General features: G+C 41.8%; 1 protein-coding gene across 1 annotated transcript; it reads left to right on the top strand.

The window, feature by feature from the left end:
- Window positions 1-3,797: 3,797 nt before the first annotated feature.
- Window positions 3,798-18,625, top strand: oprm1 (opioid receptor, mu 1). Its single transcript, XM_036546386.1, has 3 exons — window positions 3,798-4,092; window positions 17,115-17,476; window positions 17,958-18,625. The coding sequence occupies exons 1-3, from the start codon at window positions 3,836-3,838 to the stop codon at window positions 18,488-18,490; spliced, it is 1,152 nt and encodes a 383-aa protein (XP_036402279.1). The 5' UTR covers window positions 3,798-3,835; the 3' UTR covers window positions 18,491-18,625.
- The last annotated feature ends 9,106 nt before the right edge of the window (window positions 18,626-27,731 follow it).

A 27,731-nucleotide genomic window follows, 5' to 3' on the forward strand; every position in this document is an offset into this window, starting at 1 on the left:
ATGCATGAGGCAAAGCTGTTAGCCGGAAGCAAATTTGTTAAACTTCTGTTCATTTGTCACAGTTATTTTCCAAAAAAAAAAGTGCCACAGAGTAAAAGCAGGGAGGACAAAGAGGGGGCATCTAAAAGGAACATTAACAAAAAGAGTGTTGAACATTACATTCCACTCTAAGCACCTGACTACAGCACTGTAGAGTCAAGCTATAACCAGCTATTATAATTTCATTTGCTGTGCAGCCACTCTTATCCAGCCTTACCCAAGGGCACAATCACAGGCCTCCCCTGGAAGTTGAACCAGCAACCTCCAGGTTCCTGGCCCTGCTTGCTACCATCACGCCACGCTTTCAACCACATATGCACCGCACATAGGCGGCTTGCAAACTGGTCTCTCTGTCTGCTACTGTGTCTAATGAGATTAACTAATGAGCGAATTTCACCGATCTAATTAAATCAAACGGAGGGAATCGTGTCACTCATGCTGAATGCAGAGGGAGCCCGTCTTCCCCCTCACAGGCCGCGGCGGCCCGGTGCTTTGCGGCGCTTGCACTTCTGTGCCGGTGAAAAGAGTGCGAGGCCGTTTGATTGGGTGTCTGGATCTGGCTCGCAGCTGCCCCGCCTGTGCCCGACACCTGCGATCCCCAGCCTGTTTGTCCCTGCAGCCACTGGGCACATCGAGACCTTTTGTTCCGGCCAGGACACACCGCGGCGAAGGCTGTCTGGCTGAACCTTCCCATAGCAATGCAGTGCGGCAAATGTATTTCGAAATGCCTCAAGGTCTCGGACGAGTGTATGAAAGCACATGAGTTTCATTTGCTGCGGCTCTTTTTTTATATCAAGTGCACTTTAATAATGTCATCAAGATTGCTGGTTCACCTATTGGTATTGTGTCTTTCGCCTGACCTCTTCAAACCAAGCCGTTTGTTTTGGTGTATGAGCACATTTCAAAAGGCTGAGGATCACTTCCATCTACTGAGATTACAATGTCGCACAGACTTTACACAATATGGTCATGTGTTCACAAGGTCGAAATTTGGAACAATACGGACAACACTACACAGACATCAATGCCTTTCTGGAGGTACTAAATAAACAGGACTCAGAGGCTTGAAGGGTCCTTCCAAAATCATGACTTTGATCAGGTATGAGTTCTGTGATTCATCTTATGTATTTACAGTGTATATTAGTGACCTCAGTCACCAGGTGATACTTAAATGATGGGGAGTTATTTCAATTGTGACTGTATACAGCTGTATAAATAATAATGAAAAAATATAATAAACATTATGATTGTTATTGAAAGGGAAAGACTAGATTATCTTTGAAAATTTTAAGGTGAACAGGGAAATTATGTTGCTGTTTTTACCAAGGTTTCATATAATTTCCTATTCATATCTGCATATCCAGGTTTAACAGGTGGCCATGCACATACAACACCAGTCAGCCTGGCAATAATAATAGGTGTCAGCCTTTTTGGCCTATGTGTCATAAACCAAAGCATGCTGAACACAAAGCACAGCTTTATGAATACAGGTCTGGCACATCCCCTAAAGCAGTGTGATACTCTAAATGGGACAGACAGAGAGATGTATAAAATGGCACAGGCCCCTGTTTCTTCCAGTGGAAACCATGGAAACCATGTTAGATGCAGGGCTCTAGAAGGATTCAGAGTTTTTGACATTGTAAGTTTTTACAGTATGTGTTACATTTCGCATGCATAGCTCACAGTTTTACCAGTAGCTTCTTGTGGGCTCATCTGTTAGTTTATGCATGCTCAATGTGTAATGTATCTTATATATTTGTGTCGTGTGAAGTGCTATGTCCTTGTAGGTCAGTTATGGACCGAAACCACAATTTTCTTTTTACATTTTCTACGTTTATTTTCCAAGAATTGTGAACCATTTTAGTCAAATCAAATCTAATATACTTCTCTGGTGAAGGTATTAGTGGATTGAAGGCCATTTGTCATATGCTGTCTATTGTGAAGTAAGTATTGCTCTCCTGATTTGGGCTTGATACATTTTGCAGTGCCTAAGTTCACACTCACCACAAATGGGAAAATTATGACTGAATATCCCAGGAGAGATGTTTTAGCACAAAACCTTTGTCAAGAACTGTATTAACAAATGAGCAATAATTACAGCAAACTTCCTCTGACTTTGAACTCTATCGCAGGGACAGACCCGGGGAGGCAGGCTGATGAGTTTAAAGGAGTAAGACGTGCTTCAAATACATTTTCAGAATTAATTTCATCCACAGAACATTTCCCAGAAATATCAATACCACGATGACTTGCATTATCATGATTGAAATCAATTGCTATTGGATTACATAGCATTGTAGTACCTGTCCTGTTACATTAATTATAAAATTAAAACAGAACGCACAAACAGTTTAACAAGGATGCACGGGAGGAACTGTAGAAAGACTGTTCACAGACCTGACATTGCAAAAGTGAAAGCAAGGATTAGAGGGAAACACCCCTCTGTTTTAATTGCCTTTTGGTTGATGATAGTGGTGGATAGTATTATTGGCTTATTGATGAAAAAGCAGTCTTGATTAATGCATAAGTTAAGAGTGATTATTCATTTAATCTCTTGCCTCAACCTTGCACATACATTCTGCAAACTGCAATGGGCAGCAGATCTGGTCTGGTAGGTGGGGTGAGTCTCCTTGGAAAATGAGTCAGGTGGAGGTTGGGCTGCAGGTCCAATAAGAGACTCACCATATCCTGAACACGTGATGCAGACACAGCTCTACAGGAGGGGCTGCTTTTCATAGTTAATGTTAAATCAAAGCGCTCTCTCAAAGGGGTCATTAACAATGCTGTGTTAGTGAATACACTCAGAGGGGCTTTTGGCACAGGTGGTCTGCCTAAGTTCCTCATTTGGCTTGGTGTCTGTATCTAAATTCCCCTAGTTTCACTGATTAAATAAATCACTCCTGCTTCCTATGGGCATATCCCCCCACCAGGGACACAGTCACTCACAGAAAACAGATTGGACCACCTATCCCTGCACTCCAAAGCCCTGTCTATGATGATGATGATGATAATAATAATAATAATAATAATAATTATTATTATTATTATTACTCACTCACTAGCCGTTTGACAGGCCACAGCAACAGCGTTTGAAAGTAGTTTAGTGTGAATACACTGGCTTCCCTCTTGGCCGTACTAATCAACTGTTACATAATAGTAATCAAGTATTACATAATTACCTAGCAGAAGCGCCCCTGTTGTATTTCTTACTAGCCCCCCTCTGGGGTCGTGCAATTAAATAAAATAGCACCCATATGTGGATGCAACATTTAAAATGCTTCTGTAAACATTTCTGCATACACTACAGCCATATACAACTTCGATCTTTACTCACGTTGGTTTAACAGCACCGTTTCTAGTACATAATCACCATAAACTGATAGGGAAGCTAAATTAAGAAAATAAAACACGATCTGTTATAGCCTTCCCTCTTCAATAGAATCTATATAACGATCGATTACCTTTTCTCCCGACCAAGTCCCGGGTCATGTGGTGTGTAAAGTGACGTCATATAGCTTGATAAAATGAGAGAACGCGATGTGAAAGTGATCCGCTTCAGCTGCTTGTATCATTTAGGAACTGTAGCGTCACGGCGAAAGGAATAACAACAGTTTGTTGTTTGATACAGCTTCAATTCAAAGTCGCGCCGGTCAGATACGGGGAGGCTACCTGTGTCTTATAGCGGTGTGGTGTCTCGGGTGCGGGGCACATCCATGTAGTTCAGATCTGTACAGTGCAGTGATATAGCCGTGACAGTACTGTTAAACAAAGAAATTAGGGCTTTGTGTCATATACCATGGAGAGCAGCGGAAACTCGTCGGAGTCTTTTTATCAGTTTCCATACCCTGGCACGATGAACGGGAGCGGGTTTTGTCGGAACTTCGGCAACAACACGACTCTTTCTGCCACAAACGAGTCCATGTGTGACAGAGGAGACAACGTGAACAAAGATGCGACTCCCGTGGTTATTGCGATTATCATCACAGCAGTTTACTCTGTCGTATGTGTGGTGGGGCTGGTTGGCAACGTCCTCGTCATGTATGTCATCATCAGGTAAGATCTCCTGAACTTTTCTGACATGTAGCAGTGTTCTGTGGCCGAAGATTCTCTTGGAACATTACTGTACATCCGCAGACGGTTGTAAGCACCATGGCAACAGACCATCTTCCAAGCTCGAAATATAGCTATTATATCACCTGCATAGACATAGGTGTTCCACCTGTTGCAAGTGAGGTTTTAAGTTATTAGTCTTAACACTCGGTAGTGTGTTACGGTTGCTAAACTATATCTTGACAGAGTCCCAAAAGCGAAGCACAATTTTAGATTCGCTTTTATATCGACGAGAACCATATAGCCTATGATAAGTGGCAAGGGAAGCCAGACACGAGGTGCCTTCAAGTTTTCCGACTGGAGTAATTTTGCACCACAGATTTTGTAACGGAATGATGTGCTGAAAGTCGTTTTTATAGTGTGAGATGCCTTACTGGATGTGATTATGGGAAGTATGTTTGTTTGTTTCATACAAAGCGTCTCCATGATAGCATAGAGCACTATCCTTCTATTGCATGTGTGAAGTTGCAGCAAAATGGTGCAAATCAAAACGTCGTCTTCCTGTCGGCTCATCTAAATAACCTTACAGCACATTAAAATGCCGATGTAAGTTTCAGAAGGCTCAACGGAGAAAGATTTCCCTCACATACCCTACAAAACGGCGCAATTCAATGTTTCATTCGTTTTCATGCAGCCAGGCTATGCTGAAATGTAAGGGTATTCAAGCAGAGTCCGATAACGAAAATGTGTAATCTGCATGAGTTTATCAAGAGGTAGATGCGATAGTTAAAGAACAGAATGAACACTCTTAAAGAATTGTATAGCCTACAATATGTAAAAATAACCTGAGTTTGTACGTGCGGCGATGTTTCGATAAACCTGTGGCGAATGGCGTTAGGCTTCCCGTGTTGTCCGTGTGTAAAGATCGTAGCATACTGTACAACATCGCCTAGATTGTTAGTACGCAGTGCTGTGCGCACACATTTTAAAGTAGGATCGGTCTTCCAAGTCTCGTTCCGTTCCATATGTGTTTAAAGTGGCTGTTATTAATTAACTCATCAAAGACATCAAACTGTAATCATTTGACGCAGACGCCAATTATGTACTGGGGTTTAAGGACAAAAAAATACAGAATTAAAAACAAAAAAAAAAAAAAAACAAATATATTAAAATATGCTACTTTAAAATCAGAAGAAATACATGCAATATACGAATGCAGGCCACGTGAAAAGATTAGGACAGTTTTAGCTTTTCTTGACAACAGTTTGCAACTAGCGGCACTCTCATAGATGGTTCCACTGCTTGTGCCAGACACAGAAACAACGTTACCAGGTCTCTCTTTGCCATATCACTATCGTGGAAAAATAACAACCATCTACTTTTAATTAAGGTACCACGACATTAAAGCAGCTCGATTTGCTGCATTTAATCAGTACTGGCCGTGGTGGGCGTTACTCGGCTGCTGAATGTAGCTGGCTAATTAGTAAGTGCAAATGCCTGTCCTTGGGAGAAGGCATGCATCCGCAGTATGATTTGATAATGCCACACAGTTTTAATTAAAGGGTTATGATTGGCCAAGTGGGAGGTGGAATGGGCCAACGTGAGAGCCTGGCGATTCTGGGCAGTGGTTTTGTATATCACTGGCATGCATCCACACACAAACACACATACACACACACACACACACACACACAGACTTAGCAATTCACACTGGCAGAGGAATGTACCGGAAGCTATTTAGCTGTCCAGATTTTCACTTAAAATCACTTCACTCTCTCCAGTTCATTAGGTAAATCTCCCATTTAAAAAATATATTACTTCCTCAATGACCCCATCCCCCCTTTAACTCCATCCACAAGATGCTACTACTGTGTCACTAATGTAAAGATCACCGAATAGAAGCAGCATTACGAGATGCTCCAGATATCCTTTTTAGATCATCATTTATCTGACAGCCTAGCATCCCATAATATTATGTTTGTCTACTATTGCCTTGTCACCTTGCATTCCCTGCCACTCTGACCATCAGTTCAAATGTCTGGTTAATGGGGGGCATTTGTGAAGTTAACCCATGTAACAGTGAAAAGATCAGCTGCTGGAGATGGAGCGTTTTTTGAACATACACTATCAAAATCTGATTCCAGTAGAATGCAACAGTCTTTGATTCTGGTGTGGAATGTTCTGGTACCTAGTTTCAGTAGAATCGGGGGGGGGGGGGGGTGTTTTGTTTTGTCATATGCTGTTGTTCTTGTTCTGTCCACAGATTTCACCTTTGTATCTCAGACTCATCACTGATAAGGTCAAGCCTCAATGACACCAAACAGGCTCTATTCCAGACACCTACAACCCAATATTTCCTCCATTGTTTTATGAATTTTTTGCACTGGATACTTCGTTAGGCCACAGATTGTAGGTGAAGCATTACAAACAGTAAAATGAAATTTTAAAAAAACACAGGGCCAAGTTATTGTATAAGAGAGAACTGTGGAAACGTTGAGCAGTATTGTTTTTGTTTTTACTAAAGTGCCTCTTTAGCGTATGTCTGGATGAGGTTAAGTGGTCTAAATGTGAGTATTGAGTTGGTGCCATATTGGTATCTTTACTTTGGTAAAGCCATTTTTACAAATATGTATGTATGTCATGTAAAACAGAGGACATGATTAACATAACAAATGTAGATGCAAGTCACGCCCTCTGTTTTACCAGCGTTATCACCATTTTACAGATGCACGTTTCTAATAATGAAACAAGCCTCCATGCATTTAATAAGTCCTGCAAGAGATTCTACCTAATTAATTAATTAATGGCACTACTGTATCAATAATGCTATTTCAACAGACTAAAATATATGGATAAAATTTTTATTTTAAAGGTAACATTTTGTTAATAATTAGCAGGACTGAAACTAGGTAAATGGAAATTTAAAGTGTAAGAGCCTACATTTCCATAGATCCATGTCATTACATTTTTGATCTCCCTGTGACATATTACCTGAAGTGTGGCTTTCTTTAAGGTTTCTCTCTATCTAGGCAGCTCTGTTTGGTGTTTGGAACATCAGATTTATTACAATATAAAAAGCAGGTAAGTCTGGAGTTCTTGGGTAATTTAATTCACACGCTTAATGCACGACATGAGAATTATCAGCTAAGCATTAATAATGAGATAATCATTAGCTCTGTCACTGTATCACCAGAACAGTTGGCTAAGATACACTATAAAAATACTGTGAGGGCTATGGCTAAAATGTAAATCACAGCAGCTTGGTAAATATTCATAGCTACAGTATTTATTCAACTGGTCATATACTCAGCTTACTTTCTTCAAGGTAGACAGTACAGCTGCATCTTTCATGTTGAGAGAGATGCCAGAGTAAAGTCTGTGTTGTTTCTAGTCTTGTCTTGTGGTGGCAGTCGGGGGGGGGCAGCTGCAGCTGAGGCATCTCTCTGAGCTAAAGACCAAGGTACCCCACCAAAGGAACTACAGTGATCACGGTCTTACTTTGCCTGCCTCTGAAGAAGACATTCTGGTGCTCACTCATGTATCTGAACTCTGCCATATTAATGCACCTGCAAAAGACTGCAACTTAGATAGAGCACAGTCTCATATTACACATGAGTTGACAGTCACAAAAGCCATGCTGGGATGCCAATTATTTTCGTCCCTGAAGTCTGACATTTTTAAAAACCCAGATTTCTATTCAGTCTGGTGATTTTCGTCCGGCAAATGGTTAAAGATGGTTAAAAACCTCCACATAAGATGTAAGATAAAAAATATTAAGAATTAAAAGTAAAGCGAAATTGAGTTAATATTCTTATTGATAACATAAATCCTGCGCATTCGAGCAGGAAAAGAACCCATTTGCCAGCCAAAGAAATGAAAGTGCATTCAAGCAGTGCTTAATTTTTTGTTGTTGCCATAGAGACACACTATTCCCCATTCCCAACCTCTTATACATAAGATACAAAACTCTGTGATGTTGAAAACAGGCAGCCAATCTTCAGGGATACCTTACATGCTATACAGTCTGGCACATTTTGGAAATTAATTTACGTCAGAGTCAGCGAATGGTGACAGCTGATACTGTTGCAGTCAGTGATGGCCCTTAGTGTTGATGGGCTTGTGAAAATGAGCAGTGCACTGCTTTTTCCAGTAACGCACATACAAAACACAGAAAGGTAAACAGTAGATGATTTTTACAGAGGGGACACTTCCCTTTATCCGAACACTCACACTGGGTTAATGATCACATGACCTTTCTTGTCTACGCTACATTGCCGCCAAATATTTACCCTCGCCTGAGGCATCAGGTGTGCTTTCCATTCGATTTTGCGGCCATTTTGTCATGGCAAAATTATGAACTGTGTTAAATAACCCTCCCTCAAACAGAACCCCGCCAAAACATTAACTGATAAAAGCCTCATTTCTGGGTAATGATGTATGATGAGACATTAAACCAGCAGTTTCAACAAACCATTTCCTTCCTTTTTATTGACCGCTCCACTACTGATCTGATTTGATGGAGCCATGATGCAGATAATTTGCCACCACTCCTCCGCTGCCTGTTGATGGCTCCACAGGACACACCTGCTACAGCCTCAACACAGAGCAGGTCTTTCCCAGGAACCTCGCAATCAAGCAGGTGCAGCCGGGTGTACAACACCTGCGATCAAAGCACTAAAATACAGGATGGCGTGGGAGTTTTTTTAGGTCACTAGGGTATCTTTATTCCTCGAAACCACTTTAATTATTTAATGACATTTAATCAGTTTTTATTAACATGAAACTCTTTGAAACCATTGGTCACTGTTTAAAATTCTAGTTTAATACCCACAATAATGTAGAATAATCAATAAATAAGTCCTGAGAAAGCATCATGTCCAGTTCAGTCCTTGCAACTGTTGATGTGCAGTTGGCCCTTGGACATGCACTTTTACAATAATCTGTGTAGCCATATATGTCATGAGGAGAAGCCAGGGATGATATGTAGCTAGGGAACTTTTGGTGATTACTTTGGAACAAAATTTGATAGCTGGTCCAGCTTTATTAATAGGTGCACTTTGACCCTGTTGTTATGGTAGCATTTTGGAGGTATAAATGGATTGGTATAAGAACTAAGTGAAGTGGCTGTAAAATGGAAGAGCACTTCTCTGTAGAAAATCTGTTCAGTATTTATGATATCTACATGTGTACACCAACAATATGCTGGATTTCAAACACCAATTTAGATAACATTATTGTCATTTAGCAGATGCTTTTATCCAGAGCAACTTACAGAGGTTATAATTTTTACATTTAAACTGATGTATATTTACTGAGGCAATTGTGGGTTAAGTACCTTGCCCAAGGGTACAGCAGCAGTGCCCCAGTGGGGAATGAACTAGCAACCTTTTGGGTACAAGCCCTGCTCTTTCCCACTATGCTAGACTGTGAACCCCCATTTAAAAATAGAATACCTGAGACACAGAATCTTATCTGTAATGTCTTATCATGAGAGTGCTTGAGGTCTGACTCAATGCCTCTTTTGAGTCTTTGAGCTAGGTCACATAATTACAAATGTCTTCTAAATGGAAAGACAGTTGAACACTGACATTACTGCAGTCAGATGATACAGTGTGTACTGCGCTTAATTTATTGGATAAATGGGACATCATTTTTTTTTGTTTTAAATAGATAAACATCTCAAGAGGTAATCTGTGTGCTGTGCTGGAGTGATTTCCATAGGAGGTTAATGACATGAATGTCCTTCTGAGAAACAGTGAAGTCATGGCCATCCAGAGTCATGAGGAGCATTCATCTGTCACAGAGGAGACATTTAAAGATGGGGTCCATTTGAGATGAATGGATCAGCCTGGGATAGGCTGAATCGCTTGCCTGCAATCACCCAATGTACAGGACAGGGCCAATCTCATTCTCACCTACAAAATTGCAAGTGTGGACAGCTGTGTAGCATAGTAGTTAAGGAGCAGGACTTATAACCTAAAGGTTGCCAGTTCGATTCCCTGCTGGGGCATTGCTGCTGTACCCTTGTGCAAGGTACTTATCCCACAGTTGCCTCAGTAAATGTCCACCTGTATAAATGGGTAACGTAAAAAAATAATAATAATAACACAATGGTAATACGTTAATAATGTAATGTAATGGATGTTTCCTAGAGCTCAAATTGCACCCAAGAAGCACAAGCACAGCAGCAGCATATTCTACTGACTAATGGCATCCATTTTAACTGTACTGTTGCAAAGCAGGGGGCGTGAAGGGGGTGTGTCAGTGGCAAGAGGCTAAACACATGTTTACTCTCATCCAGGCATCCTTCAGCTGAGAGAGCTAGCCGGGCTCACAAACTGATTTCTACAATAAAGCTAAGCAGATTCTTTCTTTCTCAAAGACAGAAAAGAGCTAGGAGGTGAACCTGAGCTTCTGCAGTACTGTTGCTCAGCACTTCCTGCCTCTGGGACGTAACCATAACAACAGAATCACTGCCCAGGCTTACACTAAATACATCTGAACTCTCGACAATTGTTCATTCCGTTTTGGACTGACTATTGACAGTCAGGCCAAAACAGACTGCTGCTGGAAGTGTAAACGATCATCGCGTATCGCTGGTCACAATGTGGGTGTGGTGCTCACACATGAAGCAGGCTTAAGGTGTGTAGAGACTTAGGGATCCTTCAGTGTACCTCCTTAGGCTGGGATAGGCCTGCTGATCCAAATGGGTAAGAAGGGCTAGAGGCTTAGCACCTGTACTGGATTACCGTGCACAATTTCATGGGCAGTTCGATATTCGGACTCTGTTCTCAGTCATTACAAAGGATTGCCTGAAGTGGCTATAAATGACATCATTGGAAGGGAGTGGTGTTTGGGCTTTAGATTTTGGGATAAGGGTGTGACTAGCTGCTCCTTTGTGGCTCGGGCAAAGCAAGCTGTCCCTTCACTGCTGTTCATCCCACCCACTCATGCCTCCACATATGAGTTCATTCACCACCGTGTTCGTGTGCCTCCCTGTGCTGTTGTCCCTCTGGTGTCTGCCCGCTGCCATTTTCATATCTTCTCCTCTTCTCCGCCTCCTGTTACCAAGCTTCCCTCTCAGAACGGCAGAAACATGTCACGCCAGAGCTTGCACATTTACGCCAGAGAAAGGAGCTGTCCAAAGGAGCTTCAAAAGACCTTTTTTCCCCTCTGCATTCACCACTTCAGCGCTCAATAATCACTCATTATGTTCATTTCAAAAGCCTGGTGCTTTGATTGGCACGTTGCAATTTTCGTCAAAATTACGTATTATTATTTCAACAATGCCCTTTTGAATCAGGACTGTAGATTTCCCTATTGGCACAATTCATCATGACTAACAAACACTTTTTTATATAAATCATAAAGGATTTGCCTCCAAACAATGATTTCTTTTCAAGTTTTCTGCAACATTTGGCAAGCCTGTTTTTATGTTGTTTGTTTGTTTTATATCCAGTACTGGGCTAGATATTTTCAAAGCTGTAATTTTTTAAGCATTATTTCTAATACAAAACAACCAGATGTCCTTGGCTGTACCTTTTCAAAGACTATGTTTGTTGCAGCTAACATTCACTAAACTAAAATTAAAGGCAGAGGTGGCATCTTTCCCTATGTGTCAGATCAACAAATCACTCCTAGGTTTTTGTTCAGCTACTTGTATGCTGCAACGAGCATTCAGCACATAAGATACATTAGGTCTTTTTTTAAGGTCATGAGGTTTGAGGTTATTTCGTTTTTTTTTTTTTTAATAAAAGGGAACAACTGCTCTTTGAGGAAATGTCAAAGAAGAATGAAATGATTGACTCTCAGAAACTGCTCATCCTAGAATGTACAAGTGTGGGATTTAGTTTAATCTAAATCCAGTGTGGTTTGACAAATGCCAGGCTGTAGCATGTTATGTCAAGAGAAAAAGAAAAAAAAAAAAAAAAAAAAAGTCTTGCAGTTGCTGTGATAGTGATATACATCAGCAAAAATAAAAAAAAAAAACACATAAGTTGTTTTGACAGCAATAACACAAGTGATAATGATCACAGAGAGAGAGGCGGATGGGAATGCTGAGGAACAGATGGCGCGGACAGAATAAACTGCGAAAAGAGACCCACAGTGGCGGGGGTTTTGATGCCACTTGTCAATGTAGATGAGTATCCGTGTCTTGCAGCCTGCCGTCTCCCCTCAAAGGATGCGTGTCGTTCGGATTCGGCTCCAGGCAGCCTCCCCTCCTGCCAGGGAGGAAATGCTCCCATGTCTCACTACAGCTGGGTTCATATGAATTTTTGTAAGTTCTATACGGCTCCCTATTTGACTGATCACTAATGGGAGTTACTCACGGCACAGAAAATAGGCACGAAGCCGTCCCTCTGTGTATGGAAACCGCCAGAAAAAACACACCGCCTTATCAGGACACAGAGGATGATCTCTGGTCTGCATGTCAGTTTGTCTCAGAAATAACCCTGTCTCATGAGTTTTAATGACATTAATTGAGACACATCAACAAAATAGTTCCTTTGCTTTAGTGACCATGTGACGATGTAAATGAGCCACATGCCCTCCAGCAATGTAGATGAATTCTGCTGTCTGGCAGTGTCTCCTTGCCTTTCCTTCCTGTCTGTGCTGCATCCCGATTCCTCCACATGCTGCTGATCCCATTCACACTGGAACAGAGACGAGAAACTTCAGCGCATCTTCGCTGCAGGCTGTGACCCCGCAGCTATGCAGGGTATTTCACTGGACCAAACAACACACGGCAAAAACCATTGAAAAGCTACAAACAGACGAGCGAGGCCTGACGCCACCAGAGTCTCCAGGGGCTGTCTCACACACCTTACACTTCTGTCATGAAGGAGACAGAGCTGGAAATGAACTGATATCTGCCCCGACACAAGCCGCCCTGCTTTAACAGAGTTATTTAGGTCCTTAGAGAACCAGACCAGATCATTCTGGAAGGATTTATGCTGGATTTATATCTGGGTGTATGCTGGTGTGTCTATGATCATTCAGAATCCTTGCTCTCATACAGTAGCCTGATATAATCCCCACTCTCAAACTGTGGCCAAGACTAAGACTTATCTAAGACTGTGAGGAGTTTTGAAGGCTTTTGATGTTTATTTTAAGAAAGTCATATTAATAGTTAGCTCACAGCTTAAACTCAATTATGTTTGCCAAATCATTTAAAATGTAATTTAATAATCTAATCTAACAATAGCATGTATAGAAAATTTGTATTTGTGGCCTTACTCATTTTAGTGTTATGAATAAGGTCACTGTGCCTGGGAAATTGCACCCTAGAAATCCTTGCAGTTGAGTAGTGGCATACGCCAAAGTAGCACCTTTGGAGTGGCATTCTATAAGACACTGAATTTGTGTTGTTTCCTTAAGCTGGTGCAAACCCACCCTGCCTGGTTTGTGCATTTGATACCAGTGAGTCATTTCTCATTTAGCAGATGGTGGTGTCCCACCTAGGCTGCTAAAATGCTGATTTCGGCCTCAGAGTCAATAAAAGTCCATCCTTTTCTGCGGCTACAGCTTGCCTCAGTCTGAGAAAAAAAATGTTAAAATTATTCAGGAGCCGGCGCATTAAAACTGAAATGGTGCCTCTGGTTAATGTCTTTATTAGAGAACATGGTGGTTTTTTAAAATCACTGAAAGGTCTCTGCTGTAAACAGCATCCTGTGATTAAATAAGTATAGGGTAGAAGGACAGGACAACGATCAATAAAGGGTAAAGGAGAGGACAAGAATCAATCAGATGAAAACGTGTGGTGAAGGTAAATTGTAAGTTTTGATTACTTTCTATGGAGTTATAAACACCCCAAGTACAGACTATCCCCCTGGAGACCGATTTAGGTTTCAGCAATGCAAAGTTCTGCCCTAAAAACCAAATGCATCTCATTATGCTCTCCTCTGCCTGTTTCTGAGGAAGAGAGCTTAGATATTCCTTAATATAGTGCTTCTTGTTGATTAGGGGGTTGATTAGGGGGTCACATTCATTTTAAAATGAATAATGTAACATTATTTCAGACACAAAAAATGGCAATAATATACTTACACAGAGAATTTTATGAAATACACATATTTGTAAAGCCAATCTGGTTCACTGGTGATGATGATGATGATGATGATGATTATGATGATTATGATGATGATGATGATGATGATGGTGAGGATAACAGCAGTGGTGGTGGAGGTGCTGATGAGGATGATTATGATGATGGTGATGGTGAAGCTCTGTTAGTGTGACATGTAAAATCATAGCTTTTCCTCATCAGGATGGATGATCCCAAAACAAGAGAGGAAAAGGGGTGAACATTCAGAAATTTAAGCCTCAGTAATGTTTCCTGAAAGCTCAGAACCCCCACACATTAAGGCAGGGTACCACCAGCTGTTTTGCTGCTTCTAGACATTCACTGATTCAAGGGCTAAATCAGCTTCCCAGTCTCACCTCTCCATGTCTCCTCAGCTGAGCTAAAGCTGTTGAGCAAACTGTCCTCATCATTTCATTCCTGCAGCATTGCCTTCACAAAGTGGCTACGTTACCCAACCAAAGCATATCTTATTTCTTCAATACCATTATAAATGTATATTACTTTACCACTGACGAGTGCAGCATGTCTACAGTATGAATACTGTAGGATTACTGGAGGAGTGATACATATAACCACTTCCAGGTTACAAGGGGAGCATTTCAAACAGACATTCTACTTAGTCTGTTATTTACATTGATTTTATCTTAATTTGATATGTATTGCATTATATAGTTACACATTTTATATGTATGATTTTGTGTGTATTACACTCCATTTATTGATGATATTCTTGTGTAATGTTCTCATGTTCCATATAAATGTGTGGGTTGCGTAGCCATTCAAGGGTTAATACCTCTTTTTACATAAAGTTGATGTATCTGCCATTTATACTGAAAAATATTGCAATTATTTCCTAGACATTTCAAACAAGTGTGTCAAAAAAACGGACATTTTAGAACTATTCATGTAGGTCACAGAAGAATGAAGACTTGTTTGTTTGCACTGCTGGTCAGATAAATTAGTTTTTGGATTCCTGTAAAATGTGAGACAAAATTGTGTAATCAGCCGTTTAACAACCGATTCCTTTCTCAGGCTGACGTTCGTATCTCTCATGTGGTTTGAGTAATTGCTTTCAGCACGCCAATCTCACATGCCACTGAGTTTTTACACATGCAATTGATGTTTCCATTGGAATATGTTCACTTATTCACCCTGAAGCTGAAGACACTGAACCTCCCAATTTCTCATAAACACATTCTCCTTTTTTATTTGGTCCTTATCAGGACTGTCTCTGAATGGAAGTGGAGCTATCTATTTGTAATTCTTTATAGAAAATGGGAAAGGAGTCTTAAAAAGTGAGAGGAATTTCAACAACCAGGTGATGAGTTGGGTAATGTGTCAGTGAAAATGAATTCAACATTATGAATTAAACATTATTCACATCAAAAGTCAATTTAAACGAAAGTGGGAGTTCCCATTTGCCTTTTTCCAGCGCAAATGACTTGCCGAAAGCGTCAGACAGCACATATTTTAATACGTAATGGACTTATTGCCTTGCTAAACTATTTACGCATGCAGTTATTTTTTGAAATTTAAAGTTTCCACGGCATAAAAACCGACAAGTTAAAAACTTGTATGGAACACTTATGAAAATTCTCAAACTTAGTTTGACATACCTACTCAATCTTGGTGTTTAACTGTATTTCACAGATGTTCCCCCTTGTGTTTTTTTTTGTCCTTAGCTCTACAAGCTGGGAATTGGCTACTGATTCACTTAGTAGAGAATGAATCAAATACAATACAGCCAGTAATCTAATTTATCCAGTGGGTTGCAGCCATCAGTCACCTGGCATACAAACTGTGTGCTGGGTAAATGAGTTTTACTCAGTTCTTGGTTGGAAAGGGCTTGCGCAGGAGCAAAAATAGCAAGAGACGAGAGCAAGGGGGTACGAGGACTAGCATCACTGCTTTTGTTCTTTTTCATGGCATATAAAGTTTCTGCAAACAATAGAGGCAACTCGGTGCTTCACGAAGGTGTGAATGAGAAACACAAATAGCTGCAGTTTTGACTAGTCAACCTTTGAACAGAGAAGAATGGGTTTACCCGCTGTATCATAAATTATATGTGAGAAACTATGTGACAAAATAACTTAATGATTAATAAGGTAACAGACACCAGATGCTGGTTAAATATAAACTCATATTAAGCTGGCATGAGTAAATACAGTATAAGGACCTTTTAGGTATTTATGTTCGTTGGCATGGGCATTGGGCGTTAACACATCCTATGAACTGTATTTGTTCATAATTTATTTGATACAGACAGAAATGTAGATGCCATTCATAGCAGTAAGTATTTCAGAAAGACTAATACATTACCTAATCATTCCGACAGTAGTGTGTCAAATCCCTCGCAACTTAAGTATATCTTTCATGCATTGCATTGAGACACAAGATTACATTTTAAAAAGTACTATACTGTAGATTGCACTGATACCATGGCAACAGTCACCTATGGCCACTTCTGTCCCGTGAAACTGAATCACTCTGAAGCTGAATGTTTGAGTCAGCTTCTGCTGTCCCATGTGGCCCATTTCGCCTGTGTTCATGTTGCCTGCCCTGACAGTGGATTCAGAAGGAGAGGGTTCAGTAAACAGAGAAGTAAAGAAAATGAAATCATTTACAGATGATCGATGATAAGTGTGGTTAACACCACTGTCAAGTTTCTTTTCCTCTGAAATAGCTGTAAAACAACCATTAAATACATGGTCATTTGGCACATCATCACTGTTTACACTATTTATTAGTGCTTAATGCTTTTTATCCCAAAACTCTGCCCACAGTTGTGATTTTTCACAGATCCTCTCCTGGTATCCTGAATCTCATCTGCTCTTGAAAATGAATTGAATATAGTTAGCCACAGCCTAAATGTGCCCTCTACGGTGGCTCTCCATATTCACTTCCATATCTCTCACAGCTTTCATTGTGCTGCTGTTTGCAGATACACCAAAATGAAAACAGCCACCAACATCTACATCTTTAACCTGGCCCTGGCTGACGCCCTGGCCACCAGCACCCTCCCCTTCCAGAGCGTCAACTACTTGATGGGCAGCTGGCCCTTCGGAGACGTGCTGTGCAAGATGGTGCTGTCCATCGACTACTACAACATGTTCACCAGCATCTTCACCCTGACCACCATGAGCGTGGACCGCTACATCGCCGTCTGCCACCCCGTGAGGGCCCTGGACTTCCGCACGCCCCGCAACGCCAAGATTGTCAACGTCTGCAACTGGATCCTGTCCTCTGCCATCGGCCTGCCCGTCATGGTCATGGCCTCCACCGTCATCGACTACGAGTACAACCGTAAGTCTGCTGGTGTCACCCTCTCTGTTTGGCCTTGTCCTCCTCCCCGTAAACTGCCACTTTAGCCATCTCAGCTATAATGCACACACAGTAACATGTCAGATAATTATCGTGTTTATGTACCTGATTATGCAAATAATCTGGCATCTGAATTACACACCCTGTAGTGTAACTATAGGGAAAATACAGCTGCTCATATTTAAGTTTCACAAAGGGCTTTAATAAAAAGGTGAGAGATTGTTTCATATTTTACCAGTATTTTCATGTTCACTTAACCTATTTAAATACTTTCCTTCATGTCTGGCAAAGAGAATGCACCCACAGGGCTTGTGCTTGTCTCTAAGTAAGGGTTTAACTGACTTCCTTGCTGGAGCTGAAACGTGGAGCCAGAGCTTTGGATAAATCCTGAATAGCAGTCTGGAGATATGGCAGTTGGTCGGTTTTGAAAGGCGTGTGTGTGGTGTGGTCTGCTCCTCCACAGCGGCGGGGACCATAGACTGCAACCTGATTTTCCCCCACCCAGCCTGGTACTGGGAGAACCTGCTGAAGATCTGCGTCTTCATCTTCGCCTTCATCATGCCCGTCCTCATCATCACGGTGTGCTACGGGCTGATGATCCTGCGTCTGAAGAGCGTGCGCATGCTGTCGGGCTCCAAGGAGAAGGACCGCACGCTCCGCCGAATCACCCGCATGGTGCTGGTGGTGGTGGCCGTCTTCATCGTCTGCTGGACGCCCATCCACATCTTCGTCATCATCAAGGCCCTGGTGACCATCCCCAAGTCCCTGCTGCAGTCCATCACCTGGCACTTCTGCATCGCCCTGGGCTACACCAACAGCTGCCTCAACCCCGTGCTCTACGCCTTCCTGGACGAGAACTTCAAGCGCTGCTTCCGCGAGTTCTGCATCCTCACCTCCTCCGAGCTGGAGCTGCAGAACTCGGTCCGCACCCGCAACCCGCCGCGGGAGCGCAACGGCAGCGGACACACCGTGGACCGGACCAACCAGCAGGTATGACTAGATCTGGAGATGCGGTCTCTGGACTCTCGCAGCCAGCCCAACGACGAGATACAGTCCGAGATTACCCAGGTCACCACTGGGCTCTGACGATGCGGGGCTACCCCGGGGGCTGGCTGGCAGTAACGCAGCTAATTTGGGCCACAGCGGTGCTTGAATGTATGGTAGGAACACTCTCCCAAGACACTTCCAGCCAGTCTGCAGCATAAACATCATGAACATTTTATACCACCAGGCTTATCAGCAACATCAGGGTCGCAGTGTGTAGTAGATCTAAATAATAGCATTGACATTGACCTCATATATTGTGCCAGATGACGTTTTGGTGTCAGTTGTGTTCAGCCGTGTCCATCTATAGTAGAGGCTGTTTAAAAACCAAGTGCTCTGCTCTAAACATAAAGGCAACTTGAACTTTTTCCCTGATTCAGACTGATTTTTTTTCCTGTGCAAGTAATTGGAAACCCCTCCATGAAGTGCTTTCTCATGAAACTTCTTCTGTTGAAGTTAGACTAGTGTCCTCTTTGCACATTGGACTCACTGTTTGCTTCCATGCTTTGGCCTTCACATAAGCTTCTCATCTGAGAACCTTTAAAATGGAAAGATTCCAGCATAATTGTATTTCTGAACCTGGACCTCCTGTACAGTATATTCACGTTTCTTGGTATCTATGTGACTTGTACTGTATAAAACTGATGAATCATGTATTTTCTTTTTTTACTTTAGATTTAGTAGTAACATTTTTGTGCTTGTCAAAGCAAAAATGTTAGATATATGAGTATATCTTTGGTTCGATGTGCCAAAACTGCACCCACTTGGATCTCCAGTGGATCAGATGTGCTAAAATAGTGTATCGATAATTTTCGTACAAAACAAATATTCAGATGGGTCTTGAAATCCACTTGAAAAATCTATGAGAATGTCTGTACTGTCTTCAGGTTTATTCCCACAACAACAGAATTAAAGTCTGAACTAATGGACTGACCCTTAGTTGTCTTTGTAATATGTATAACTTTGTAAATGGAGCGTAATGCTTCTATAATGTAAATGTAATGGTCAGCAAGTGTTTACGAACATCCTTGTTAAAGGCTGTCTTTGGTTTGCCTGCGTTTTCCTCTGAAGTGTACATTTGCATGGTAGAGCTCATATTTACGGTTTCTTTGCTGCTTTTATATGTTTCATGGACCGATCTGAAGGCTTAATTCTGTTAGTAATATAAAATTAATTATTATAACTTTGAGTTACCCATGTATCTTTTTAATATTTAAATAAAGTGTTATCTATCAAAAACAACATTATTGTAACTATTCTTGGTCTTCTTTTACCACCACCCCCCCCCCCTCCAGTGTTTTGCATATTTCAACAAGCACAGTAAATATTACTCACACAAGGTTTGGCTATCAAACAGAAATATCTATCACATTATGTAAGTAGGGGCCCTCTCCTTTGTGCTCACTGTAAACATGATTATACCTCCAGCCTCAGCTTTTCCATATTCAAAAGTCTGTTTGATGTATTGGCCATGCCAGAACCATGGCAGCTAAGGATGTTATGCCTGTCATAGTCTGAATGCACCTATCTTACTACAATGTTACACAGCTGTTTGGTGCTCTCTGTCATTGTATCTCGGGTCACACACCGAAGGTGCACATTTACTCAAGACCTCAGTACTACGTTTGAGTTGACTTGAGATCTTGATTTAAGAGAATCCACCTGGAGTGGTTCAGGTCACCACATCCTGGGATGGAACGCCAGTCTACAGCAATGTTTGTAAAGACATTGGCAACGATTTTGAGATTGCCCTTGTTTCTGAAGATTTAGATCGACCTTGTTTCTGAAGCTTTAGATTGCCCTTGTTTCCGAAGATTGAGATTAGCTGTAAGATCCTGTGCCCTGTAGGCTGAGGAATAGAGTGGGTGGAACAGGCCCAAACCCCATTTAGCACAGCACAGCCTGTGGTCAGCAAAGCAGCCAAAGGAGCCAGTGGGCCTCTCTGATTGAAGTCCCTTTCCACATCCCGCTTTGAAACAAAACAACCTGCAGCAACGGACGCAGCTGCCGGCCGGCACTGCCAGCCTCTTAGTATCCCGATGGAGCCTGTCGGTGGTACAGAGCATCTGTAATTGTGTTCTGTAAGACTGAAATCGAATCAAGATCGTGTCTCTCACATCAGTGTCTGTCCCCTTTGCTGAGGGGGGGGAGTCACATACATGTAGCTCGAGGGGCATGAATCAAAGAGAGAGCTGGTGATCCCGGACCAGTATGCCCGCTCACTGGCCCAGCAGATACAGGGGAACTAAATCATACAGACACCAGAAACCTCCGTCCCTATATCTGGTGTTTGCGTGAATTTGTGTTTTGCTTTCATATTGAGGTTTGGTTTAATATTATTTTAATAACAGTTAGAGCTTTTACCCTAAACATTGATGTTGACTGATTAAGCAAGCTTTGCCTCAGTCTATTGTGATACAGAAATTGTTCTAAATTGTTTATTATTGTTGATTAAATAGTGTAGGTTTATATATGGTATCAAAAGTGTTGGTACACTGTTCATATAGAATACAAGATATACCAGTGCGATCAATTCTTGCAAAAAGAGTATGAAACCAAGCGTGCAATGTCCTGCCAAGCATGAAATGTCAGAATAAGACACAGGAAAATCCATAAATACTATCCTCATGTCATGTCATGCTCATCCCTTGATGCATCTGTCTCTGCAGGTATCATAATGTACAATATCCTCTCACATTCATCCTCGTCTGACCTCTCTCAGCTGCACAGGTATGCTCCCAGATCAACACAAAATCTGAGCTGTGTAAATTCAGGTCACACATATAAGCATGATGACTGCGCAGTTAATGAGCCGTACCAGCTAACTAACCACACGCACACACGCACTTAATGCAGCCCATATGCTGTGTGAATGCATAAAACGTGCCCTTAGGAATCAATATACCTGTAAGGCAGTTATACATTTAAAGGAATTATAAATCAAACATTACATTAACCTGAATTCCAGAAAAAAATATTCTTCCATTTTGTTCCTGATATCCTATGGTCTTTAGAGTTCACTGCTTCAAAAATTCATTTATGCAGCCGAACCCTTGTCTTGTGTTTACTCCTATCCTCTCAAATGTTTTGGCAGTAGTAGGTGCAAAGTAAACTAAGGCTGCTGGCAGCAAGCTAGCAGTACTGCAGCAGTGATGTCACTGTGATAACTGTAATACAGGATCTCAATTGCTTACACAGATTTCTTGAAACATTATTCACTTTCTCAAAACAGCAAACGCAACCCCTCAGAACTATATTCCATCTTACAAAATGACTAACTTAACCTGCAAAATGCTCGTAGATTCTCCAAATGTCAAATACGCACCATAAAATTAAATTACTCCATGAAAACAAAATTATGTGCTATCTAACTAGCATATCTTATGAAACATAAAGACACATAAATCCTAGCTATAACCATGAATTTTTATAACTAACTATAAAATGCTTTCACTTAACTGTAACAAAAAGTTATTTAGGTATACATCTCCTATTTTGTATATAAGGTGTGCAGAATAAGAGTATCCTGATTGTTTACACGCTAGAATCGGTATCCTCCTGCACCTGAGAAAAATGTAACAGCATGAAGGCAGAAAGGAAGAGCAAGAGCCAGAGCCACAGCAAGACTTTCTAAAGAAATCTGTGCATCGATTTTCTCATGCTTTTTTACCATTTCTGCAAACCAGTTTTGGAACTCCCTGCTGTTTATTAGGCTCATCCCACCGACACAAAAACGATTAGGTCTCACTCACATTGCATTCGTTTCCTCTTCTGCTTGGAAGATCCACGCTTCGAACCCGCTTTGGCTTGGGACCTCCATTTGTTTGTAGGGTACCCTCAAAGCATTAACAAAGTGTTCTTCTATTGTTTATTCTTTGCCTTGCTTGAGAACAAAAGCCCTTATATCCTAGATGTAATTTAATGTGTCTTTGGATGGATTAATCTTCCTTGAGTGGGATCAGGAATTAATTTTATTTGGCTGAAGTGAGGAATCCATTTTTCCACAGCCATGCCTTCTAAATTTTTTGGGAGTCCTCCACCTTCCCAGGTTACTCCTCACTTCCTCCTTCAGTCCCTCCCTTCACTCTGTACAGGAAGTCTCTTTTTTCTGACATATTGTCTCCTGGCTCCACCCCTTACAAGTGTGCTGCTCAGGTAAAACTGCTTAAAGTGGAAGTTTTCTTACGTGTGTTGTCTAACAATAAGTTAGACCAAAGCAAGACAAGTAAAGAATTTTCAATAAACAGGTAAGCTCAGCACATATAAATGCTTAAATTTACAAGCATTTTATTAATCCATTCCTATAGATTTGCACTCCAGGATCAACAATCAAATAACAGCCATTGTCACAAGTCGTCACAAAGACCTCCCCATACAGCACCTTCAATTGGCTAAAAGACACAATCCTAACGGACCAGGGCCACACCTTCAATCCAAACTTCTTAAGCCCTGTGCACGCCCACTCTCGGGGTGCACCCGAATACATCATAAATGTGTCCTCTTGTCGCTTCCTCAACCTGTTGAAGTGCAACGTCCTTGTGCAATTTAACTTCAACAAGCATGGAATGTGTGGCATGGGTTAATGCTGCTATTAGGTAGCAAAATGTTTCATCCATAAAATGGAATTTTGTAGTAATAATTTTGTGTCATAGGTCCTCAACAACCCCTTCCATGTGAGGATATATTGATGTATCTACCTCTGAAGGAGACAACTGAGGGTATGCCTTGTTTCCTTTGTATCTCTTGTGGAACTGGAACAGTTTTTCAGGAGGGAACCAGTTATTGATTTCTGGGCCACGGGGGATTGAGGATATATTGTAGGAAGACACATTTTAGCAGTTTTGGGACACAGCCACAGACCATCCTAACACTGGCACCCCACCAATAAGCCCTAATTAGGTGAGGAAGATTGAGGGAGGTGTGAAACAATTTAGAAATGAGACCATCCCCCCCATCTACATCTGCTGGCATATAGCAATCACAACTTAGTCAGCCTTGTTGGGCTTTACAATTTTTTTTTTTTGTTTACAAATTTCTACGTTTTAAAATGGAGATCAGCCTTGTCCAATCATGTCCTTTCTCAGATCTCTTCATTTGTTAGATCATAGTTCATTTGTTACTGACATACCTCCCCCACCAAACACATGAAAATAAAAAGCATAAGACGAAACATTCTATGTGTACCAGTTTTAACTTTTATTCCCTTCCCAGTATACTCCCAGGCATTTACAGTGTTAAACTCATCTCTCTGTCGTGCAGTGCAGCAAGTACTTTTTCGACAAAATGTTAACCAGTTGCAAATGCCAGCACGGTACACCTCACTGAGTAAATGACAGCGCGGAACACTTGGCTGGGTAAATTTCATTCTTCTCTAATTGCTCTGTTCCCTCTGTTCACAGAACGCGCAGGCTGTTCCGAGACAGTCTGCGTTTCGCAGTTTGAAAAGGGCCCTGTTCTCCAAATTTGACGGAAGAGAACATTAATTTGTCCGCAGCGGAGGGCCGGCCCAGCTGAATGGCGGGGTCTGGGCCGGAGGCAGGGAGAAAGGGGAGGAGGAGGAGGAGGAGGAGGAGGAGGACCGGTCTCGTCACGGGACTCCAATTCCATCTGTCTCCTGCTGGCTTCGCGCCTGCCGCGGCCTAGTCTCCAGTTATTTAAGGCACATCATTCACACACTGCAGCTATTCTGACACCACAGCTTGGCATTATTGCTGAGAGGAAAGCCACCTGCACTGTTCTGTAATGCATCACATTCTTTTCCACGGCCACTATAAAGCAGACCTTGACTGCCGGCGTTAAGACACGTCAAAACCTAACACGCAAGATGACCTTACACATGCAAATCCAATTTGGGCTTGAAACTGCTCAAAGAAAGAAGTGTTTGGGAATTAAATAGCATACAGTCAGACAGATACAGCCTTTACCAAGCATTCCTGGAAACTCACGGAACACATATTAAAGGACTGCTTCTATGATATTCTTTAAAACCCCTCTGTTATTATATTACAGATGACATCATGACTCAAGTTACATTAGAGTTTTTCAAGTTTTTTTTCCAGAAAAAGAGAGGAAAACACAAGCTACCCACTGAAATGAGCTTTGGTATTTGGGTTCCTATGGATCAGTTTATTTGGTGCATGAGCAAAGTGAAAGTCTAATGTCTGGAGGACAAGTGGGATGGACAAATTGACAAAACTCTGCTCCCTGAAGAGGCCACCATGCTCCTCCCTGGCTTCATGATCAAATAAAGCATTGAAGTTAAGGAAAGCTCTGCACCTCCAGTTCCAGGCCCTTGCTCTCCACAGGACTACCAGCAAATTTGCAAGACGAAAGAAAAAACAGTGGGGAATTAACGAGAAAGAAAATCTGTGCTGTTGTTGCAGGGAAGGAATTATACGGTAATCCTCTTTTATTTAAAGCACCGAATCACCAGGGAAACGCTTCGCCTCTCTTTGTACGCATCAATAGTTTTCTGGCAGGGAAGACATTTTCAGCTCTTACACACACAGGTGCAGTGTGTACACAGCCCTTATCATTATGCTTTTAGTTCAGCCACTCTCCGGAGATCAGGAGAAAAGCCAGGCTGTATCATTCTCACTTTGGAGAAAGCAGCGGGTGATTACGGTCATTGGTGTTGGCAGTCTAGGTATTCATCTGCTTTAGTATGAAAACTGTGGCTAAATTACATCCAAGACATGTCAAATTTTGCAATAAATATTCAGTTGGATCAAGCAGTTTGGTAGGCAAACATCCCTGATAATCCACATGAAGTTTATTTGGGTAATTTTTGTGAGAAGTAAATTGAATCTAATGAAGAATGTGTGTATTCATATGTTTATTTTATTTATCTTATTACAGAGATGACTTGCCAAGATGGGTTGAGAATGCCAATAACTGAGTAGCCAATCAGCTGTAGGGGAGTGATTAGGTGGGCAGGTACACAAAGAGTCAGTGTGAGAATTTTACTGAGGCTCCAGGGTTAACACCCCTACTGTTTCACTAAGCACAACTGAGTCTTCAATGACCACAACAAATCAAGACCTCATTTTCATGTCTTATCCCAAAGTTAGCACCTTCTACAGCACATTGCCCCCATGACTGCACCAGAGCATTGAACTCACTTGGTCCAGAGTGAAGAGTGCCCCCTAATGGCCCATTGATGCCACTTCCAGCAGCAACCTGGCTTTCCCAGGAGATCTCCTATGCAAATTTTTACCAAGGTCAATCCCACTTAGCTTCACCAGTTTGGCATGGGAAGGCTTCCTGATGGTATAGCTGCTAGTGGTGCACTTCTATTACAATATACAATATTTCAATATTAACACCACTCCAGAGAAGCTCGGTGCATCAGACATACGCAGATAATGAATTGGGAGTACTTTTGCAGTACATTCACTGTGGACAAACTACATCAAGGAGTTGCCACAACACACACCGCTGGTAAGACCATTTAACATTTAAACGCTGTTGAGCAAATCTGTCACAATCCATTTAGCTTCACATTGACTTCATGGGGCTTCCGTCAGAGTCTTCTGCCTGGCTCCTGTCAGGCAAATAGTCTAAAGAATTCCAATTGACAAGAATTGCAAAATGGATCCTTGAGAAATGAGTGCATTTCAGGAGTCATTGCGTGTTGGAGATTCAAGTCTTTCCTTGAAAAGCAATATAATTTAGCCTGAATCCACAGTGGAGAGCAAGGTATATGTGGTCCTTCAATACAATTTTACTTGATGAGTAACCCCAACCTCGGCTCCTGGGAGCTGGAGTGGAGAAGCTGAGGGTAATGGTACCTGCATTATTTGCTTCTCTTTCCGCCTTTTAATTTCCATCACTATAGCAACATAAGCACAAATATCCAACAGGAAGTGCCTTCTGCAGAGCAGGCACAGAATATTAGTTGCTAAAACCCAGCAAACTCTTAGGATTACAACTACTGGATTTTAAGGGTCAATGAGTTGTACCACACAAGATAAAATACGACAAAAATGATGAATACAAAGATCCAATGATAGAAATTGCCATGGTGACAACTCAATCCAAATATACCCCACGTTTAATGTAAAAAAGGGGGGCACTCAGAACTGGATGAATGCAATTTTTTGGGTGTAGTGGCACAAGTAACACTTACACTAATTTCCACTTTTGAATCTGCAGCCACACACACACATTAATATGCATGCACTATGGCACACATAGTACCACTGAAAACAATGACTCTCTCTAGGCAATTAAATGTGACTGGACTGGTGCAAGTTGCTGAAAATCTCTGTTCAGGTGCAATTGTGCGGAATTCTGTGTTTGTAAGGTTCCACATGCCTGCCCTTCAGGTGCCATCCAGGCTGCCTGTATCTTGTGTGGATGACACACTGCTCTTGGCCATGATCACCATTCACAGTCTCTGAAGAATAACGACTTGATGTCACTCCTCGGGAATGTTTACTTGCGCCAAACCTTCCCAACCGAGAGAGGAGAAAAAACACAGGTGCATCCAAAATGAGCGGAGAGATATGGTCTCGGCGCCCCCTGCTGCTTGGGAGGTCCCCTGTGAAGGGGGAGGGCTTTCTGGCGGATGCTCTTATTGGGCAGGCCTTGTGTTCCCCCAGCCATGACAGCTGCCCTCACAGATGGAACCACCAAAACAAGAGGGTGGTTTCTGCTGCGTCAGGGGCAAGGACAGTTTGAGGCCCTGTGTGTTGGCAGGTCAACATGCTGGCACATTGGTACACACATTCAGCATTTCTTTCTCCTGCTGGGATCCGTCTTGCTTGAAAACCATTTTTGGTGGCTTTTGTTTTTCCAATCCAGTCTGCATCTGGGCTGTAAAAAAAGAACAGTCACTTGCGCACACAAATGAAAGTAGAAAAGGCACATTATCATGTACCACAACCCCTTGAAAGAGATATCAGTCAGCTAGAGCTCGCAGCAAAGAAGTAAAAAAGTCAAGGAGAAATTATAATGTGCTGGCATAGTGCCCTCCTGAGGAAGGCTTTCATTAAATTTAGGGCATTAAATATTACAGGACGTGAAAAAGAAATTAAATGAAAGGGAACAATGGAGCCAGATTCACACGAAAGTTAACACATAAATCTCCTGAGTCGACTGAGTAAGCCTCAACACACCTGCATTTGCTGAAACACAGCACTTTCACCAGTCCATGCTGTGCTGAGCTTCTTATCGATGGGAATAATGAGAA

The sequence above is a fragment of the Megalops cyprinoides genome, chromosome 15 (genome assembly GCF_013368585.1).
Source record: "Megalops cyprinoides isolate fMegCyp1 chromosome 15, fMegCyp1.pri, whole genome shotgun sequence".
In the NCBI taxonomy this organism is placed as follows: domain Eukaryota; kingdom Metazoa; phylum Chordata; class Actinopteri; order Elopiformes; family Megalopidae; genus Megalops; species Megalops cyprinoides.